This window comes from Squalius cephalus (assembly GCF_949319135.1).
Source record: "Squalius cephalus genome assembly, chromosome: 1".
Taxonomy (NCBI): domain Eukaryota; kingdom Metazoa; phylum Chordata; class Actinopteri; order Cypriniformes; family Leuciscidae; genus Squalius; species Squalius cephalus.
In genome coordinates this window covers 52,056,250-52,079,693 of record NC_137122.1, presented here as the reverse complement: position 1 = coordinate 52,079,693, position 23,444 = coordinate 52,056,250, and the positions used below count along the sequence as shown (strand labels likewise).

Genomic DNA, 23,444 nt, shown 5'->3' with positions numbered 1-23,444 from the left:
TGGTTGATTGGAATGTTGTTCCAGGATCAACAAAGATGTTGATATAGGTACATGTTGTACTTGGTGAAATCATGTTCATCTCATAGTTCCAGAGAAAGCTCTATACCTAAACGGCATTTTTCACCATAACATTTGCATATCTGGTCAGCAGAGGTAGTGAGTTGTCAATGCAAACAACGTGTTTGGGCATCATAGCCTCATGCCGAATATTTTGGAATCAAAATGTCCACGCACTGAGCTGAGCTAAGTAGCAGCCTTCGAGACAGCATTTTTGGGAATCATAGAAACACTGAGCCCCAATATGTGTCTAGGTAGGCAGCTTACTTGGTTTTGAACCATGGCCTTTGTCTGTCACCACTGCAGCTCCTGAATGCAACAACACACAGCGTCGTCTCAAGGTCACAGCCAGCGTGTCCTCCGCTTCAGGGTAGAGAGGTTAATCTGTAGTTAAGGTGGAGCCAAAATTGGACTGAGCAGGGGTGTGGTGCAGAGATATGAAACAGAAAGAAAAGATGTGTGAAAGAGATATCGGTAGCGTGAGTGACACTGCGACCGCTTCGCATCATAAATTAGCCGAGCTGAAGAGGCACAGAACAGGAACAAGCGCAAAGTGGCGTGCCTCACAGGGAGAAATAAATGACTGTGCCCTTATTGAGCGCAGCGAGGCATATAGCATTTCAGGCCAGTAATGTCATTGTGCCTTTGTACCAGCATTATTGATGAAGTCTGTTTCAAAGAAAATAATCCCTCGGCACGCCAGCATTTGAGACTTCTCATTCCGTCTGAAAGATCAATGTAAGTGATCTTCGGGACGGAAAATGCACAGGGAGAACGAAACGCAGCGAGCGTGAGTGTGGGCTGGGGTGTCGAGAGCGTGGCCACAGCGGAGCGCTGCAGCAGAGAGAGGCTGAGATCAAAGCTGAGCGCTGCTTCACTGGAGCGCAGCACTGGGAGACTAGAGTCTCACCTGCCGCAAAACCTCCCTCTCTCTACATCTGCTGCATCTCACCCCTCTGCTCTGCTAATGCCCTCTCATGCACACGCAGACCTGCCGAAGAATATCAATCAGCCCCGCAACCCAATTTAAAGCAGCTCTTTCTTTTAAAATGTAGAGTCGCAATTCCCAAGATACAATGTGCCTGGTTATATGCGCACACACCGGCAGTAGCCGTATCGGTCGTTCTCTGCATCTGAGAATTGAGAGATGTTGTGCGTCATCAGCAGTCGGCATTTGTGTTCCTTTAGTCTGCCACAAAGCAGCTTAAAGCCTATCGTGCTGGTGCAAACATGCACTTCAATCTTATTTAGGTTTTATTCGGGCATTAGGGCTCTCGGAGAGGAGCTTTAGACTTGATTTACCTGCGCACACAAACACACACACACACACACACCACACGTCTTTCGCTTAGTATCACACACCCTAATGCACGGACTAAAAATCGATCACAGGGAGAGGGCTCTCACTATGCCTTACCCAGCACCGTCTCTGAACAGCTCTCATTTCAGACCCCTGAGGTGTGATGCCTTGGGCACGGCTGGCACAGATGAAATGGGCACCAGGCACCTCACTGCAGGGAGGGCAGGTTTGCTTTTGCACTCCTCTTAGCGTCGCCATGCCAACGGTGGCAGGTTTTAGCATTTAAAGGGCACTCTCTGCAGCCTCGTAATAGAAGAAGCAGCAAAGAGTATTCTGGGGGAAAAAGGTGTTGAGCGCAATTCTAAGCTAATTGGGGGATTTGTGTCCTCTGCGCAAGTCATTCAAAAGCATCGCCTGCTTCTGCAGCCAGACGCATCACCACATTGTGGATATTATGACTCATGATTTTCGAATGATGAGGCTGTCAGTAAAAAGGCATTTGAATTATGTTGGACAATGCCACATATGAGATGATTTTACGTAATCCTAAAAAAGATTTATAAGCAGTCATATCTTTTTTTCACTGTCTACTGACACAAATGGAGTATAGAGTAAACTCTTTAAAAATGTGTAACTACAGTTTAAAACTGATTTGTGAGTTTATGTTATAATAAACATATAAAAGAAAGAAAAAACTAAAATGTATAAAAACTACGCCAATGGTTACTAATAATATAGATGTATATATGTATGTATGTATGGAGTTTTATATTTTTTTTAGGCCATAAATCACCATTTTAAGGGGATTCTGACTTTCGATTCCTTTAAAATTGGCTATTTTTATCCTGTGTTAATGTTATGATGCTGTCATAGTTTTCAAAATAAACAAAAAAGTAATAGAACACCAAAGTGTACCATATGGTTTACATGGAAATGCTTACAGCAAAGGAATTTTATCGAAAATGATACATTATACATGGGACATTTTAACTAAATTGGAAAATACATTTGTAATTAATGTAATAATATGCTTAATGTCATAGATATGCTTATTTACTCTGTGTTGTGGAGGTAAATTGGTGAGTAAACCAACAACTTTTGAAATACTGTGAAGAAAAACTGGACTGTTCTGGACATGGACATTCTGGACATTCCAGGTGTCCATTGCGGATAATGCCTTTAACCCTTTATTTTCCGGAGACTACTGTTTCTCGGTATGGTTCTGTTCTTTCAAAGGTCAGTAAAAAGCCGCAGTGATGTCAATCAAAATGACATCTCAGAGAGATAGACTTCACGTCTGGCCAAGACAGACAGTCCAGTTGAAAGCATCCGATCTGATTAGCATCTTTCAGGCCAGTGTGAACCATTCAAAGCAATATGAGCCATCTCTGGAAAACCGACACTCTTGTATAAGAATTGTTTCACCCTAAATTATCCCTAGAACATAATATTTGCATGTGATGCACGTTTTAACTAAACAAACGCATCTAACTTGCATATCTGTGAGCGGGTCTTGCAGGAAACAGATTAAATTTGGTCCTCAAGATCAGTTCATGTCCTTAATGGACTGCGCTGAAATTGAATCGACCCCCTACCCTGACCTTCACTCCAACCTCCTTTCCTTCTTCCTTGGGATCTTCTTTCCTGACTTAATATTTGCTTTGGTTGAAAGCTCCTTATGTGCAAATTGTCTTTCTTGTGCATTGTGCCCCTCAATCTTATAACTAAGCTGTTTTATGAAGGATTCAGAAAATGCCAGAGAGCTTGTTTATTGGTTTATTATTTCTCAAATCCAATAGTGTGAGAGTATTTCTTCACCTTTTTCTAAAACAAGGAATTTGTATTAATATAGCTTTTGACTATGCTCCAACTATACTGCCTCACAGTCTACAGCCTTCATAGAGCCTTCAACATAATAAGTGACTGTAGTCGTGACTGTAGTTAACATAGTTTGGACAAAGTTGCCTTAGATTTAATGCTAAAATGAGCCATTCAATACATCTCACCCAGACATTTGTGTATTTTAGATATTTCCCAGAGACCTTTCCACATTCCCTATACAATCCATAGTAAATGCATAATTGAGTCAGATGACTGTCCAATGCTCGATCTGAAAGCGAGAGTTAAACAGGCCTCTAGAGAAAGAAAGTTTATTGACTGCATTTGAGGTAAACACACATGCAGATAGAACAGAGAACACTCTATTTATACATGCAGTCACTCACTACTGTTAATGAATGATTTTGTAGTGAATTTTGTAGTAAAAGTCTCTTGGGGAATTCTGCCTTAAAGTATGTAGAAGCTCATTGAGCTCACAGCTGGCTTAAACATACCCCTCCACAGTCTCTTTTTCTGCTTCAACAAGCTTCAAAAATACAACATGGAGGAGAATGACGACAAACAACACCTACAAATCAAGTAACAGGAATATAATGTTTACCTACGAATCTTTTTAAAGTTGTCATCAATTCACACCTACTTTGTAGCACTGTGGAAGTAAGTTTGAGACACATTGCCGTAGATTTTGACTCATTCTGGATATGGGCCAGTCCATGCTGGTACACTCATGGTAAGTTCTACGGTAAGGGTGTCTTTGTCATTATTTGGTACCCCAGGAGACAAATTCTGCCCTCTCAGCAGACCTAGAAAACTTACTGTACCTTTTAGACCACGCTCTCAACAGATCTCTGGCTGTGTCAGCAACATAGCCCCACACAAGTCTTTAATCAGCTGCACACAGTGGATCTGTCATGCAATATGTTCAAGCAGAATGATCTGAATGCCAATGATTCTACAAAAAAGTCTTTGTATTGCAACAAATTTAATGTGGGATAACTTAAACATATTAATGCCCCTGTGCAGTTGCAATAATATGCGAAAGGGGAAACAAGATCCATCATGTCACTTCCTCACTCTGGCCAGCTTGTACAATTCAACACATACTGTTTGCATTTTTAAAGGCTTAAAACATAGATCCCAAGTGGTCTTATTTGGGTCACTGTGTAAACAAGCAGAGCAGCAAACAAGCAAAACTGAAGCAGTAGTGGATGGTGGGGCCTCTTTGGAGGGTGCTAAGAGGGGGGCACGTTGCTCTTGGGCCTGATGACTTCAGACAGTGCGCTAGTGAGATGAATAATGTGTGTGTCTGATGGGACTAGGCGGCCATCCCTCGACAGGCCTACAGCACTGGAGTGGAGAAATAGAACAGCCTCCATCTATGCCTACAAAACACACGCTTGCTACTTTGAAGTCATTGCTGAGAAGAGAATATTACCTGAATATCACATTGCCAACTGTATCAAATTACTGAGCAAGATATACGGAAATAGCACATATCGAAAACAAATTCTGAGTAACACCAATAATAGAATCCTCTTATTGCACATGCACAATATTAAATATCATTTATTTGAATAAAACACGTAGGCCCGGTTTCACAGACAGGGCTTAGACTAAGCCAGGATTAGACCATAGATCAATTAGGACATTTAAGTAATTTTTATAAACATGCTTAGAAAAAAACATTACCGATGTGCATCTTAAAACTAAAAAGGCACTGATATATTTTTAAGATCAGTCAGTGCAAGTTTATTTCAGTGGAAACAGCTCAGACTTACATTTTAGTCTAGGACTAGTCTTAAGCCCTGTCTGTGAAACCAGGGGTTAATGAGCCAATGATAAAATGCTTTGTTTGTTTGTATGCATGGTCCTTGTGAATACATGTTTTAAAACCATCACGTGTATTTGAGAAAATTTATAATAATAATAATTTAGCTGCACATATTATCACAGAAGATGAAACCACCAAAATGTGGAATAGATAGGCTTAGATTCCTAGATTCAATATAATACAATAATGATTGATTGCCGCTGCAGTAAGGGAGAGTAAAATTTTATAGTGCTCATTGAGAGATATATGATTTGATTTTATGAATGATGTGTACATTATAATGTGATTTGTTTTAGGACAAATGCAGCAATAAATTCAAATTAATTGAATGAGAGAATGATCACTGATAAGAAAACAAAGCCACTAAGCACAGCCTCTGTCTTTCTATCTTTTCTCTCTCTTTCCAAAGAGCCCCCTAGCCGGAGTCATGCAGTCCTTCAGAGAGCGGAGTGGTTTCCATGGCAACCAGCACTGCTACCAGCAGGAACCCCAAGAATTATCGCGCCTTGAGAGTTATAGACATCATCACAGCCAGTCCAGACAGGGCTATGAGCCACACTCTCTAGCTGCTGCAGGGTTGTCAACAGCGGGAGCAGGTTCTAAGGACTGTTATGGACAGCAGACCTATCCCGTCTACACCAGCAGCAGTGCTACTCAGACTAAAAAACCATTTAGAGGAGCCAAAACTCCAAACCAGCACATGCAGGCTGGCTACAGCAATCACATGGGCCCTGGATACACAGCACAGTATATTAGTGAAGGTCACTTGCAGCAAAAATGGGATGAGTCAGCTCAGATGACCCAATTTGAACAGGACATGGTGGGACGGCTGGAGTCTGGGGTCAGTGGGTCATCCCAGTACCTAGAGCAGAACATGCTAGCTATCTCTCAAAGTCAGTGCCATCTCCCCTCCCAGTCCTCTGCCACAACCTATACAAGTTCCCATCAACAGGGCCTCCCACCCAATCCAGCACCATCTCCTTTAATGTATCCACAGGGCCACCTCCATTTCCCTCAGCATTCGCAGCCCCCTTCTTCATCTTCATCATCTTACATGGAGAAATGTAATACAATGCCACATGGCTACAAAGGCTATGGTATACCAACTAATGCACAGTACGGAAGACAACTCAGCAATCACAGCAGTCTAAAGCAGAGTGGATACAGGCCTCAGAATAATTATGGTTATCAACAAACTCCCTCAAGATCTGGATTTGAACAAGGCTCCCTGCAGGGAATGTCTGGGACACAGGAGAACCTTCAGAAATTCCAGCACTACAATCAGCCTCAGCAAAACTACTGCATTACAGACATTTCTGTAAGGTCACCAGAACAATACTACCAGACCTGCAGTCCAAGTTCCAGTCATTCACCTGCAAGGTCTGTGGGAAGATCTCCCTCATATAACTCTACACCATCCCCCTTAATGCCAAATCCTGACTCATTCCAATATGGCCAACCTCCCATTAATCCTGGAGCTTCCTCGTCCACAAGTTTGCAAGACCAAAATATGTTGATGCCTCCTAATACCCATTCATCACCCAGTGTGAACCACCAGTCCCAGAGCTACTCTGGCTCCATGAAAGAACGATTCTCGGAAAAGCTCCTGTCCAACCCCAGTTTGTGGAGCCTCAATGCCCTGACATCTCAGGTTGAAAACATCTCTAACAATGTTCAGCAGCTGCTGCTGTCAGAGGCCCTTATGGCTAACAAAAAGTCCAGCAAGCGAAACCATCCAAAAAAGGGAGAAGACTATAGAGGTCAGTTAAAGGGTATGGAAGAGTCATCTTGTCCTGATAACCAACATGGTCCTCCTCCATCTGATGCATATAGCATTCCCAGGTCCATGACATCAGAACTACAGGAGGGAGGATACTCTAGCAGCACTGAGGACCAGATGGACAGGAGCTATTACTATTTTGGTCAGGATAAAGGTCAAGCACACACCCAGACACACCCGCGTCTCAGCCTTGACACAGTGTCCACTTGTTCCTTAAACTCAGCTGATGATGTATCCGTTAGGTCAGGTGACTCAGTTCGAAGTCTCCAGAGTGTAGCCTCTGAAGATAATCTCAACTGTGACCCCAGAGTACAGAGAGTATTGACTGGAGAGGAGCCCAACAGCTCTCTCCGTTGCATTAGAGATGAGAGGTCTCCCATCAGTGTAACAGCTCCAAGTCCTATGAAACAAGAGAGTAATTCACCACCAGACATAAAGCGTTCAGAGAGTACTCTAAAGGAGAACTTTGAGGAGACAGCATGGACTGAGAGGATGGTTGATGAAGAGGAAATTGGACAAAGAAAGATGTCTGCAGACCATGAGTGCAAAGGAGAGGTCACTGAAAAGCAAGAGAAGTGGTTGGAGGATGAGAAAAGTCCTTCTATATTTCATAAAATAAATAAAGCAGTATTAGAGGAAGGTTACTCATATGAAACAGAAACAAATATTTACCAAGGCCTGCAAAACAAATACAGTTTAGATAAAGGAAACTCAGAAGAGATGGACTGTTTTTCTGAACTTAATCACAAATGTAATGAAGACACAGAAATAAAATCAGAACATTTCAAATCAGAGCCACAGACCACTGTTGAAATGCTTGTGAAAACATCACCCAGCAATTCAGGCACTAATCTGTATTTGCCAGATAAAGAAGAAAATTCAAAGAGTGAGAATTCAGTAGATAGCCTCACATGCACTGAGGGACCAGTGGACACCCTTGAGGAGCAGTCGTCTGTCCTCTCCCAAAATTCCACTGAGGTGAGAGATGAAAAGGAGAATCTGACAACCTCAGAGGAGGTCATTAATAATAGAGCAAGTACATCTGAGGAGATGGGAAACATGCCACAAGTCAACACAGAATCTGCAGAAAGCTTTAACCAGGATGTACCACACAGAGGCAGTGAAAGGAGGTCAACCATATGTGACATTGCACCTCAGCCTCACACTGCCAAGAGTGGCTTCTCAGCTCTCAATGAGAAAACAACACCTTTGGCTCAGGCAAGGGATCATCACATTGATCGTAGTGATGCAAAGGTACTGGAGCCTGACTCTCCTCAGTTGCCAGGCAAGTCAATACTGCACTCTGCACCATCTTGGGCTGACACCCCACCCTCTCCCAAGAAAGGGGATGAGGATATGGAACCAGGGATAAGCTGTCCCAGTGCAGTGACTCCCTCAGCCAAACCAGAGCCTTTGGCCCCATCTGCACATACAAGAATGTTCGGTAAGAAACATGCACGGGGCAGGAGGAGACCAATGCATTCAAGTGTAGGAATCAGAAGGCAGCTAAGTGTAGAAGGAGACAGTGCTCCACCTTCTGCCCAAAATCCAAGTATGCCCTCCAGCAAAAGCGCTCTTATTCCTGATCAGATGGAAACTGCCCACCAGAATATTAGTAGTCAATCACAGAAACTTGTGACAGAGAGTTTACCATCGCGGATGTGCACTCGGTCCTATGGTTCACAGAGTAGCCCAAAGGTCTGCCCTCAAGAGAGAAGGAAACCAGGTCCAAAGCCTGGTCCAAAACCAGGTTCAAAACTAGGTGTAAAGCCAGGTCCAAAACCAGGTCCAAAGGCTGGTCCAAAATCAAATATAAAACCTGGTCCAAAGCCTAGTCCAATATCAATTTCAAAACCTGGTCCAAAACCAGGTCCTAAACCTGAAGTTATGCAGAGTGTAAAACCTGGTCCCAAACTAAGTTTAAAATGCACAGGGTCCACAGAAAATGCAAAGCCTGGTCCAAAACCTGGAGTAAAGCCAGGTCCTAAACCTGGTCCAAAATCTGGTTCTAAACAAGTCTCAAAGCCTGGGGCTTTACCAGGAGAAATGCTTGTTCCAAAGCCAAGTCAAACCACCACAGAGTCAAAGCCAATTGAGGGGTCAGTAACTAAAGGTCCAGGTAGACCAAGAGGCATCACCTCCAAGATAAAATCAATAAAACGAGATGAAAATATTCAGATTACAAAAGACCATACCAAGGAAACACATGAACTTATTTTGCAAGATGTGAGCACAGCATTAACTATGGACACACTTGTTGGTGTGGTGGACACCACTAAGGATGAAACTGTGGGTTCCACTTTGGAGTCCACTCTAGAAAGCAGTTGTGTAAAGTCTTTAGCAAGAGATCAAAAGTCCATGGTGCTGAGATCACGAAAACAAACAAAAGAAAAGTTGACTGAAGATAAGGAGCAAGAGAGTGATAAATCAAATGAGACACCTTCAGCAATGCTCTTACACTCACAAATACAGAATGTTACTGTGGATCAGTCATGTAAGACCGAATCTTCAAATCTTGAATTACCTAAGCAGAAGGATGTCTCTACAGATTCACTTCAACAACCAAATGAAGAGATTGTTTCCATCAAAAGAAAATACAGTTTACCATCATCAGACACCAAAAAGAGGAAGAAAGGTGTGCAAGAGAGTCAAGTGAAGACACAGCAGCCCCCATTAGATACAGTCACAGGAGTCTGTATTGCAAAGGGAAAGCGAAAGAGAGGACAACATTTGCAAGCAGAATCTGTTAGCACCACTGTAACTGCTGATAACCCTCCCACCGATGACATAAGTGACATGCCTTCTGTACTTCCTCAGTGTCCCACTAAAACCAAATATTTGCCTCCTCGGAAAGGCAGGGGACTTAAATATGAGGCAATGGTTCAGAAAATCACATCCCCAGGGTCCAAAAAGCAACCTTTAAATATACAACCAGATATTGTACCAGATGAGTCAACATCAAAATCAGTGCCACAGGTACCAGAGCTGAAGGAGACAATGAACGCCCCTGAGTTGACTCACATGGAGGGCGAAAGCACAATAAGTACACAAGAGACCCAAAACACAGGAATTCAAACTCCAAGGAAAAAGAGGAGAACATGGGCCACCGTAGAGAGCAGCGATACACCAGATGTAGCCCTGGAGGCCGGGAGCCTAGTTATCAACACACCAAGACTAGCCAAACAGAGAGCCATTAAAAACAACCACGAGATGCATCTGAAGCAACGAAAGAGGAGAAGAAAAGGCACTGAACCACAAGAAAGCATCCCCATTGTTGAGAAACAGGAGCCTAATCAGACTGATATATTACCCCCACCTCCACCCTCCTTCTCTTTACCAGAAACAGGTGAACAGACACAGTATGAGGAGCCACCTACAGAATTTTGCTTACCACAAATAAAACCCAAACGAGGCAGGCGGCCATCACTCAAAAAGAAACAGGATGAACTCTCAAGTCAAACAGAAGATGACAAAGTAAAGGAGAAAAAAAAGGCTGGCCCGAAAAAAAAGGTTCTGAATGTCCTCAAAGTTGTAGTGAGGAGACCTAAGATCAAGACAAAATGCAGCAATGATCTCCCCCCAACAGTGAAGGGGACATTATCAGACTTGCATCCAGCACTAGGAGATGGCAAATGTTCTTTCAGACCATATGTACACATTGACAGCCCTTTGGAGCTAGCATCTCTTTGTACCATCATCAACAGGCCTGAGGAAGAACAGATGCTCAGCCAGGCAAGAAAAAAGTGTGCAGCTAAAATGAAAAATCTAGTCACTGTTACCAAGGCAGTATCAAACTCCTCAGTAATGCTCCAGGGGCCCTTAGTTAACAAAAGTCTAATTGAAAGGTGTCTAACGTGCTGCCTATGTGGAAAGCCAGCAAATTACAGAGAGCTTGGGGACTTGTGCGGCCCCTATTATCCTGAGGACTGCATACCACGAAAAATGCTGTCTTCAACACACAGGAATGATTTCAGGCAAAATAGCAACTGTGCAAATGAGACAGAGGTCAGATGCATCACAGAGCAGATCAACTCACAGAGTGCATGTGCGAAGGACGCCTATCAAGATAGTGCAAATGAAGGACACAGCTGGCATCCCAGGAGGGGGAAAAGGGCAATTAGGGAACCGTTAAGAACCCGCCCCACCTTGCGGATGAGATTCAAAAGACTGCTGCAGTTGCAGAGCAGACTTAGTGGAGCTTCTCCCCCTGCTGGTGAGGAGGGCAATGGAATGGCTCTGCATAGATTGCAGATGGAGGCTGAGGCGAAAGAGCACTGGGCTCATGAAGCTTGTGCTGTCTGGACCACAGGCATAATCCTGGTAGCAGGCAAACTCTTTGGGCTGAAGGAGGCTGTTCAGAAATCTGCAAATGCAGTAAGTGTTTCATTTATATTAAACACCCAACATTAATAACTTCCTGTACTGTTAAAAAAAAAAAAAACAAGAGCACATCTCAGAACATGTCTGGAATAGCATACTCAGAAATAGCTATATACACCACATTGTATCCCACCACAATTCAACTGGAAACAAACTCAACTGTGATATCATCGTGACTTCTTTCTACCAACAAAATACTTTTTTTATTCAAAATCATAACATAATTATGTAAAAAATTCAACACAAATGTATTTCTGAGATGTAGCTCACTACTGTATGAAACTGTATACTATTTTCATAAATTATTACACATTAAACAGTAAGCAATATATTAAGGTTCCATTCCAAACAGTGTAATATTACATTGCTATGATTAATACTCAAAAATAACCAAATAATAATAACGATAATAATACTAATAATATACTTTGAGTCTAGTGGGCATAGCATTATATTAGTTATACTATATTATCTGCAACTTGTGGTGGCTCAGGGGGCTGTGAAGGAAAGAGTCGATAATTTAGAGAGAAGCTCCTCAGGCCTTCTGTCTCATCACAGAAATGCTCCAGGTGCCAAGGGGAAGGAGCTTCCATCTGCTGCAGCTGGAAGAGCTGTACACAGAGGTACCATTATGTCTGCGCCAAAGAGATGGGTAAGAGTTCTGACATATTGAAATGTGCTGTTTGTTTGTCTACAATATTTACTGTCCATCCAATGACTCCACCCTCCACTCCACATGAAGCTCTGTAGAAACAAAACAGGGTATGCAAGCAGGTTGCTCCGTGTACCTTCTGGTCATTTGATTTTCTACTTGATTTTCGTGGGTAAAAAATGAGATTATACTTTAATATTTATTTCACATGTGTGGGCGGCCCTGAAATGCCCCCTTTCAACTCATTTTGTCTTTTGTATACTGCCTTTCCTATCACGCAGAATAAGAGTTCATCTGATATACTGCTCTGCAAATTAGTTACAATAACGTTTCTTCATACTGTTTGGCTGTTGCATATATTTGTTGCCAATAGCCTACATCTTGTTTAGAGCACAACAACACACTTCTCGGGTAGGCGGAGGCGCCGGCATGATCTCTTGCATTGTTTCCTGGTAACAGCGGGGAAAAAAAAACATCAAATACTCCGTCATTTTTGGTCATACAGATAAGAGTAAGACATAAGTCTACTTTTATTAATGTACACTCACAATAATGATTTTGTTAAAAAAAAAGAAAACAAAGTGCACTTTCTGCCATCTCTGTCTCCGTACAGAACAACTTTCTGAAATGCGACACAAAAATTAACCGAAACTAAGCGAATACTTGCCTCACAGACACGAGATATGTCTATTGAAAGTTTGATTCAATATTTTGATTCAAATTTTCTGATCATGTAATCTGTATAAAACCCAAAGAAAGGTACAGTTGTTCCCGTCTGAGCTGATTATAATATATGCAGCAAGCTATTCATATGGTACATGTGAACATGTAAGCGTCCCCATCACCAAGCTTACTTTTCATCGTTTTTGGAATAATTCGCACTGTGAAGAATAGCCTAAGCTTTAAATTTACCTCAGAGGAAGAACGAGATGCGATGCGCGGCTTGATTCAGCGGATATCATTTATGATGAGGTACTTACATTAGTTAGTGTTTTTTTTTTTTTTTTTATAAACTTGTACACATTTTACTAGTTGGGCTTGTCCCTAACTATATCCTATGTAGAAGACTTTAAATGATCTGGAAGAGATGATTATGCTTCAGTTCATAATTCCAAAGTTCAACCTATAATCCACTAATCAGTGGCGGCGCCCGGGGAAGCTTCAATGTTTTCCGAAACATTGGCCCCCTGAATTTCCTCCATGTTGTTTTAGATCACATAAAAGCAAAATGCTGTTTTATTGGGTATAAATAAAGCCATCTCTGATTTGTCAATAACATTCATCAGCCGTGAAAATATATAGATTTTTTTCTTAAAAGTTCTTGTAAGTGGCGCTAGTACATGACAACGCTGCAGGATTCTCGTGAACTAGCTTGGCTTGTCTGCCACGTCTCTCCTATTGAAAATTAATTGAGTTAGCAGTTGCCACGTACACCATATAGTACAGAAGACTGGGGAGGGTTGACTAAAGGGGTGTTTCAGGGCCGCCTACACATGCAAAACAATTATTAAAAGCATAAACTAATGTTTCTACCCATGAACCAAAAAATACGAAAAATCTCTTAATTCTCTTAAAAATAAAAACATTTCTCTTTAAGGAGAAAATCAAATTACCACTAATATACTAGTAATTATATATACTTGGCTATCTATAATTACTAGTCCTTTGAGGGTGTGTTTACACTTGGGACTAAAAACATTTTTACACCGAGCCTAACGATACCAAACCTAAAGACATAGGGATATGTTCACAATCAGATCGGCTTTTATTACGTATATTTCGTGACTTACTGAAAATCCAAAACAATGCTGTGTGCTGGGCTAAATGTGCTCGCTGTGTGTACATATGATGGTACTTTGACCAGCTGAGAACTCATGAAGAGTTTATAAAATGTGTAACTGAGACAAAACAGCGGCAGGAATCCCTCCGTCACACACACACATACCAAGATCTGCTGCAAAGAGACGCGGTTCTGATACCTGTGTACCGAACTGAGATGGGCAACATCACGACTATGACGAGAAAAAACGGGTGTGCTTGAGCATTCTGTCCTTTTTAGGGTCGCATATTGTGCCATCATGTCCCGTTTTTGTTTAGTTGTTTTCTTTGGTCCTTATTGCATTCATTTTTCAGTCCATCCGCACCAAAGTTCGTTTGAAAGCAGACCGAGACTCATCTTTTCAGCGATCTCGGCCCGCTTGTTTGGAGCGCACCAGGGTTCAGACGGCAGCGTTCACACTTATTCAAATGAACCGCACTAACAGAGCAATCGCACCAGGGTTCATTTTAATCAAACCAAACATGCCAAGTGTGAACACACCCTTTGTCTCCCAAACCATACTTTCATAATATCAACTTAAAGCATGACAGGAAGTTTCTGACCAACAAATAAAAACAACCAATTATACTTGTTATGATTTTCTGCGCCGTTTAGATGAAGGTAAATCTGACAACGGCGCTGACAGAATACATTTTCTATGAAGTACTTCACCTAATTAACCTCTTACGCTGTAGGCAAACATGATATCTACTTTACCTACTACAATTGTATTAGTAGTAGACTATTTATTCCATTCAAGCACTCAACTGGAAGTGGCAGATATTGTCAGCTCTAGACAAAATGCACCAGATAGTCCAGCGATAGATAGCGTGTCATTCGAGGCTGAGACTAGATTCCCTCCATCATGCATTGCTCTTTTCCATCAGAAATTGCCATCATAGAAAGTGGTGGTTACACCACTGGAGGGAGATGGGTCTAGTCAGAAACAAAAGGGCAAGCTGATCTTGTATTGCGTTTTCAATGGCATTTTCTAATTTATGCCTTTGGTTCTTCCCTTTCTTTTCTTTTTCCAGGCTGCACGTTTCAAGAAGAGACCTTCTCCATTAGGTGTCCGGATCACAAGGTAAGCAGGTGAATTGGTTTTTGCACACAGCAAAGGACATCTCTGATCTAAAAGACATTGTATCATGAACTTCAGTGTCCTTGTTACATTCTACCACCTCCATAACAACAGCAAGGAGTGAAACTAGACAGCAGAGCACAGTTCCTCATCAACACCATCTCTCAGGGCAGCAGAAGAGCCCTGAGCATATCTCACCCTTATCTGTCTGCTATTGACTGTGCAGCTCACCACTGACAGCAGAAATTAGTGAAGGGATGTTAATTAGACATTCTAGGCTCTCTCAGTCTCCTTGTTCCCCTTTAGGAGCCACAAACATTAAAGAGAAGAAAAAAGAGAAGACATTTAGAAGTGCTGCCTGATGATTATTACTGGATCGGGACCAGACACATTTTTCACTCAAGGTCTTGGCTCTTGCTAGAAGCAGAAAGCCATCCCCAAATTTTCACCATCGGGCCGAGCGGTTCTTAGAATGTTAAGGAACGGTTCCAGTTGTGTTTCCACTTGAGCCTGGTACGGCACGGCATGATTACAAACCGTTCTCGGCCCGGAATTCTCGTGCTGGTAGAATCCGTAAAGTGGTGTCACAACTCAGAATTGGTCACTTGTCTGTTGCCTGGCTACCAGTGCTAAGCGCTTTATTTGAGCGACGTAAACCACAAATTAATCATAAAATTTTAGAGAAATATCTGATCATCCTCCATAATATCTCATATTCTCTGTAAACTCTTGCGTTACCAAGGCAATTACTGACGCTTTTGTGTTACATTCCAAAGAACGTCCGTTAACAGCCCCACAGTGGAAAATGAAACTGTAACCGTACCAGCTGGCCCGGATCGGCACGGAATGGAACGCAATGAGAACCGTTCAGCCTGACGGTGGAAAAGTGACATATGTCATTGTCCATCAGGCAAAAGTATGAACTGATTGGAAAGTAATAACATTCCCCTCCTCAACAATCCACACTACTTGAGGTATCACTATCATTCATATTCGTAAAACAAAAACATTACGGCAAGTTACATGCCAAGTCTCCAAAGTTTAATACTTTGGGTTTGTATTAAGAAATGTAGGCCTGGTTTCACAAACAGGACTTAGATTAAGCCAGGATTAGGCCTTAGTTCAATTAGGACATTCAAATAGCTTTTAGAAATGTGCTGTAGGAAAATAATAAAACATTACTGGTGTGCATCTTGAGACAAAACAATGGCAGTGACAATTTTTAAAGATATGTCAGTGCAAGTAGCTTTCAGTTAAAACAGCTCAAACATGCCTAGGACTAGTCTTAAACATTGTCTGTGAAACCAGGCAAATATTTGTAATGCTCACCTTAGCTTAGTTTCACATGCCTCTTCGTTTTTATACTGTTGCATTTGCTTGTGTATTCGCCACCTACAGGCAATCTGTGAACTACAACTGAGGTAGGTCAGGGAGAGAGAAAGGAAAAGCGATAGACTGAACTAGAAAGACTGAGAAAATGGGCATGGTAGAAAGCGAGAAAGAAAAATGATATTCAGCAGCTTCCTGTCTGAGACCGTGAGGCAAAACCTGGATGGAGATCAAAACACCCCACCCTCCTCTCTCCAGCTCTAACCCCTCCCTTCCTTTTTCGCCCTCCCACGACAAAGGGAGAGGAGAACAGAATGAGAGAGAAACAGACAGACAAACAGAGCAGAGGAGAAAGTTCAGAACAAGCAGAGCACACATCAGCAGGGGGATCTAAGGGCTTTGGGTCTCTGGGATGCCAATTTGCCGCTTTAATGAAAGCGAGCGGTAGAGATACCACCCCCGTCCAGGTCTCCAAGGAAATCTCCTCCACCTCCTCTTCATCTTCCTCTTCTCCTCTGTGCTCACACGCACTCAGCGGCGAGCTCTCTTTTAGGTTCACGTGGCTTGAGAACATGACAACAGCAAAGCAGCACAGGCAGAGCTTTAAGTCAGGCCGAAGAGGGCAGCACAGCAGGCAGGGCAAGAGAAGGATACCGTTCTTTCCCCTGTTCTTGCATGAGAAAAACTCCATTTGCGTTTCCTCAAGGAAATACCAGTTCTAGTCAGGCAACAAAAGAATATTGTTAAAGTTTTGAGTAAATTTAGGTTCTGCATCAGAGCCGTTTTGCCATTGTTACTGACACTCGGCACTCATCTCATATTAAGTCGGCCAATCACAATTCAGTATGCAACTAGTTGTAAGAAAAAGAACACAAAAGCGAATGTTGCAATGAAGTCATGGCAGACGTTCCATCAATGTAAGTCAAGAGATTCTCTTAAATAAAATAAACAATGTTCAAAGTTCACATTTTAAACCTGGAAAAGCCACCGGTACATATGAGGCAGATCATATGAAGCACATCCAAAGTTAACCGAGAATGGTGTTAATACCAGATGTGAACAGATTCTAAGTTAAAGGGAAACTCTGTCATTAATTACTCACCCTCCTGTCCTGACTTTTGTTTATCTTCAGAACACAAATTAAGATCTTTTTTAATGAAATTTTAGAGATTTCTTTCCCTCCATTGACAACTACGCAACTACGTTTTAAAGCTTTAAAAAGTTCATAAAGAGATGGTAAAACTCATCCATATGAATTGAGCAGTCTAGTCCAAATTTTCTGAAGAGACTTGATCACTTTATAGGATGAAAAGATTTAATTTAGGCTTTTATTCACATATAAATATTGATCAGCGAACATACACAAACGTGCTGCGTAACACGAGAATGAGCCTCATTGGCTCTTGGAGAAGCTCAAACGTGCTGCGTAACACGAGAATGAACCTCATTGGCTCTTGGAGAAGCTCAAACGTGCTGCGTAACATGAGAATGAGCCTCATTGGCTCTTGGAGAAGCTCAAACGTGCTGCGTAACATGAGAATGAACCTCATTGGCTCTTGCGGAAGCTCAAACGTGCTGCGTAACACGAGAATGAACCTCATTGGCTCTTGGAGAAGCTCAAACGTGCTGTGTAACACAAGAATGAACCTCATTGGCTCTTGGAGAAGCTCAAACGTGCTGCGTTACACGAGAATGAACCTCATTGGCTCTTGGAGAAGCTCAAACGTGCTGCGTTACACGAGAATGAACCTCATTGGCTCTTGGAGAAGCTCAAACGTGCTGCGTTACACGAGAATGAGCCTCATTGGCTCTTGGAGAAGCTCAAACGTGCTGCGTTACACGAGAATGAACCTCATTGGCTCTTGGAGAAGCTCAAACGTGCTGCGTAACATGAGAATGAACCTCATTGGCTCTTGCGGAAGCTCAAACGTGCTGCGTAACACGAGAATGAACCTCATTGGCTCTTGGAGAAGCTCAAACGTGCTGCGTTACACGAGAATGAGCCTCATTGGCTCTTGGAGAAGCTCAAACGTGCTGCGTAACACGAGAATGAACCTCATTGGCTCTTGGAGAAGCTCAAATGTGCTGCGTTACACGAGAATGAGCCTCATTGGCTCTTGGAGAAGCTCAAACGTGCTGCGTAACACGAGAATGAGCCTCATTGGTTCTCGCATGTCAAGTGAACTTGCTTGAGCTTCAGTTTACCACAACTGATGTGTGAGTTGATCAATGTTTATATGTGAATAAAAGCCTAAATTCATTTTGTTCATCATGTAAAGTGATTGAGTCTCTTCAGAAAATTTGGACTTAATCGCTAAATTAATATGGATTGGTTTCACGATCTCTTTATGAACTTTTTTAAGCATCAAAATGGTAGTTGTGTAGAGTGTCAATGGAGGGACAGAAAGTTCTAAGATTTCATCAAAAAAATCTTCATTTGTGTTCTGAATATGATCGAAAGACTTACGGGTTTGGAACGACAAGAGGGTGAGCAATTAATGACATAATTTTAATTTAATGACATTTTTGTGTGAACTGTCCCTTTAAGCTTGAACGAAGACGTTTGTTTTTGGAACACGAGAACGTGATGAATATCAATGCAGTCCTGCAAACACTGTAACCAGGGCTGCGGTTAAATCGCGCTGTGAGAGAGATACTGATTACCAGCGTTGAAAAGCAGAAGGATTAGTTCAGAGATCAGAGAGAAAGCGAGAGATTGGACCCAGAGCAGAGGAGGGAAAGAGAACGAGTGCAACAGCATGAAAAGCTGCGGAGGAGGAGAGACATAAAACAACTATAACATCCATGTCAGCGCAATTAGGAAACGGTCCTGCAGTGTTATTTTCGATTCCGATCCCAACTCAATGCAGCTTATAGTATATTAAACATTTTTGTGAAATATTATTACTAGTTATCATTGTGTAAACTTAGTTCATTTAATTTCAGCAAATTTGTGTACATCACATTTTTCGTCATTATATCAACAACCATGGTCTTTACGTCGGTCATCCGATAAGTTTGAATAAATCAATCAATAATGACGTGCTTAGCATAACATTTATATGCCAAGACAATGTACAGAACAGAAATAACAAGCTAGTTAGCCATTGCTCTGTGGTAAGTAATCAACTTTTCATGAAGGAGGCTCATTTGGACATTTTAAAACATCTTTTCAAATGTATATATCAGACTGATGTTGAAATGATCAAACAGATGGAATGTTTTCAAGTGAAACGAATGAATATCAAATCATCAAAGAATTCATTAAATCCATTCCTTATACTTACTGTTATTTGTGCTGTTGTTTTCCCTCCAAAATTATGTCACTTCCTGGATGATGATGTCATGTTTGTTAAAGGTATATTACATAAGACTCAAAGTATGGAAAGTAATATTGGGGATGCAGTAAAACATAAAATTACTTTTGCATAAAGTAAACATGTTTTGTTAGTAGCATTTCCATTGGAGTAAGGTAAAATGAACACCTGGAAAGCTAAATAGTGAAATAACTGTGATATTGTTAAAATGACTTCCGTCTTTAAAAATGGAGAAATCCATACATTAAGATATATGAGGTGGCTTAATAATGTATATGAATGAGGAATATTTCAGCAAGCCTTTCTCCACTCTTACGCATTTCAAACGGATCTGTTTTTCAGGCGTTGTAATATATACCGGCGCATGAAGACTGGTGAATGTCAGCTATGCAGTAGAACAAGGACATGCGTTTGCCTGTGTGCTGCAAGTTGCTGTGGACACAGAGAAAATCTGGGGCTTCAGTCGAAGCACAAAAATACTGTAGCAATACTCACCCAAGATCAGATCATCTCCGAATCCATCCGGCCCGGCTCAAGCGGAAGAACCTTCGTGACCAAAAGCTGAAAAAGGGAAAGACACTTTTGTTATGAATCTGAATGTGCCATTCTTCCATTTTATTCCGTATTCTGGAGCGGATGTTATCAGTCGGGGACACCTGGTGGTGGATTTGGCCTGCTGCCCCAAGCGCTGGTTGGCACACGCGTGCTTCCGCTGTGGAAGGGGGATTGAAATTTGAAGATGTCATGCAACACTGGATGTATTTCAATGGACACTTACATGTTACAAAGAAAAAAAGAAAAAAAAATTGTACATGCTGTGCTTTACAGGTCTAAATATTCTGATATCATGCGGGAAAAAAATGCATTATTTTAATATACTGCTACTCCAAGTGTAGGCTTATTTTTATGTGCATTTGAAGACAAAACAGCATCACTGAGATGTCCATCAGTGCATCCGGATGGAAAAATATCCTGCGTTCGTACAGTGTTTGGGGGTCGCGCATTGTAATCAGAGTTATGTAATCGGATTACTTTTTCAAGTAACTAGTAACACATTACTTTTAAATTTGCAACAACATATCTGAGCTACTTTTTCAAATAAGTAATGCAAGTTACTTTGTTTTCCTATTTATTGACTGAATTTGCATTTCCTTCAGCCTGAAGCTTATCCGTTTTATTTTTTTGGTGCGAAAGGACCTTTAGATTAGCCAAAAATAGAACTTTTTTTTTGTAATCGAAAAACAAACAAGCAAGCAAGCCCAGCCCAGGTAAGAAAAAGTAACACAAAAGTAATGTAATGCATTACTTTCCATAAAAAGTAGATGCAATTAGTTACTTTTTTAAAGGTGTAACGCATTACTTTTAAAAGTAACTTTCCCCAACACTGCGTTCGTATTATGTGTATCAGCTTCTCAGAATTAGGAGAGTTGAACCAAAAAAAAAAATTTCTGTCATCATTTTCTCAAAACCCCTATGGCTTTCTTTCTTCTGTGAAACAAACAAAAATGCCATATTGTAGAGCAACAGCACATTTAAATAAAATTTTTCTTGGAATATAGCACTCTTCGAACAGGTTTTTATTGATACTTATTTTGGAGCTTGACTAAACCGAGTCCCCGTTCACTTTCTCTGAGTGGAAAAGAGCAGCTTGGACATTCTTCTAAATCACTCAAATGAAGAAAGAAAGTCATATGAGTAAAAAAAAAAAAAAAAAAAAAACATCTAGATGAGGAAATAATGGCAACATTTTCATTTTGGATTAACTTTGAGCTTACGAAAGCCTCAACACAGCGAAGAGATCCATATATCACAAACAGATTTTACATTTCTGTTCATGTTATTGGTGAAACGATGCAGAAGACAACGTGAAAAACTGAACATGAGAATCCATAGTCATTTAATCAGATGTATATGTGACTAACATACAGTATTATATGCTTCACTTCACTGCAGTATTACAGGTAAGACCGCGCATAGAGATGACAGAACCATCACGTAATTATTTGATTCCTAATTCTAAGTAATTGTGTATATAAATATTTGATGCTGTTTAAATGTAAGATGTGATGTACTATTATAATTGTGTATAGTATTTCTTAGAGATGTTTATTTTCTATAAAACAAATATGTTATTGCTTACAAAAGTTATTAAAACAATGAATTAAAAGGACTGTTTTTGGAATTGTGTTTGTCCACAGCTCATATTGCAGAGTTTCTGTGTGTTTGGTATTTTCCTTTCATGTAACGCTGCAGTGAAATATAATAGATGTGTGAACATGAACAGATGTCTTTGGAATTGAGATCAAAATCACGTTTTGTTTTGTTTTCGTGCGTCTTTGTTGGCGCCCAACGCAAAGTAATTCAGTGCTATTATCCTTAAAGATGTCTCTGTCTCACAGCCAGTGGTCTGAAATTACATCTGGAGGCATACAGAAACAGATCCATGCCTTCTTGCTTTCTTAACACCTTTATTTACTCTGCTGGGGCTTCTGTTGGTTTAGCGAGGTAGAAACAAACCCATTCTATTTGAAGTTAAAGAGTTTGTCACATCTCATCACCCACCCACCAGCAGTACACATGACTTTCTGAATTTATTTTAGAAATTATATATTTTCCTGCATGACTTGAATATTCTACCAGGTGTATGTAACTTTTTGCCCTCTAGTGGTTAAGAACATAACTGCGTGTATGTTGCGGAAGGACCTTGTTTTGGTTGTGCTTCGGCTCTGCGTGACTGTGCGTGCGGATTAACATGATTATCATACTGTTCATAAAGCATTCAGTATATAACCAGGTTATATCGAAAGGATCTTTTCCCATAATAGACACGGTACTTCCTTGAAAATAAAAGCAGAGCTACAACAACCAATAAAACGACCCTTCACAATTGATAACATTTACCATGGCAAATGATCTGTTCAATAAAATAACTCACCTGTTGAGCTGGAAAAACGCCATATCGCATCGCACGTTTCAAATCCCTTCTCTCCATCTCCGAAAAGCCGAGCCAATGTTGATTCCGTGTTTTCTTTGTTGCAATATTTTTTTTCTATTTTTATTTTTATTTTTTTAAATTTACCATGCAAAACCTCAAGCTATAGGTCCAAAACACTTATAATAGGCTTACCATAGTGAATCAGGGTAAAACACCTTTTGGATGAAGGACTGATGATGTATTTACTCATTATTTTTAATAGTTAATTTTGACAGTTAAAAACAAAACAAAAACAAGTTACATAGTGTACCTTTAATTTTTACATCATATCGGTCATATACTAATTTTCGGTTAATATCTTGTTTAAAAAAAGTTAATTAAGTTATTAAAGAAATAAAGCATATCTTTTCTAGTAAGTTAGACTATCAAAGGAATGTTAAAAAGTTGCCATGCATATAAAAACAACACTTTTTACTCTAAATATTTCTCTTTTTATTTATTTTTCAAAATAAATTTCTGCATACACGCATAGCATGAAACATTTTCACAGTTATTTATATAAAACACCCGTCTTGAGAACACAGTTTATAAGCCTTGGTTAAAATTCACCTTTATTAGGAAACTGACTCGTCTAAATGTTTGTCATTGTCGTAATTGTGTTATTTAACAGTTATAGCAAAAATATGATACTGGAACTTTAGCTCAGAGGTTTGAATTCACAAAATGGTCATAATTTTAGAACTATATTTATGTAGAACTATGGAATTACACCACCGTTCAAAAGCTTGGGGTCGGCAAGACTTTTTAATGTCTTTAAAAAAAAAAAAAAAGTCTCAATGCTGCATTTATTTGATCAAAAATACAGTAATATTGTGAAATATAATTAGAGTTTAAAATAACTTGTTTTCTATTTGGATATACTGTAAAATGTGATGTATTCCTGTGACTTTCCAGTCTTCAGTGTCACATGATCCTTCAGAAATCACTCTAATATGATGATTTGATGCTCAGGAAATTTCAGATTATTATCAATGTTGAAAACCACAGGATTTCTGTGTAAACCATGCCTCCCCCCCCAAAAAAAAATTCTTTGATTAATAGAAAGTTCAAAAGAACTGCATTTA

At 40.6% G+C, this 23,444-nt stretch overlaps 1 protein-coding gene across 1 annotated transcript in view; it reads left to right on the top strand.

Annotated features, from left to right (window-relative positions):
• Positions 1-21,104, top strand: part of rai1 (retinoic acid induced 1) — a 58,800-nt gene extending 37,696 nt beyond the window's left edge. Inside the window, exons 2-5 of the mRNA XM_079869493.1 lie at positions 5,437-11,181; positions 11,746-11,839; positions 14,693-14,742; positions 19,728-21,104. Coding sequence (XP_079725619.1) covers positions 5,455-11,181; positions 11,746-11,839; positions 14,693-14,742; positions 19,728-19,736 — 5,880 coding nt within the window. The 5' untranslated portion in view covers positions 5,437-5,454 and the 3' untranslated portion in view covers positions 19,737-21,104. The remainder of the gene's footprint in view (positions 1-5,436; positions 11,182-11,745; positions 11,840-14,692; positions 14,743-19,727) is intronic.
• The last annotated feature ends 2,340 nt before the right edge of the window (positions 21,105-23,444 follow it).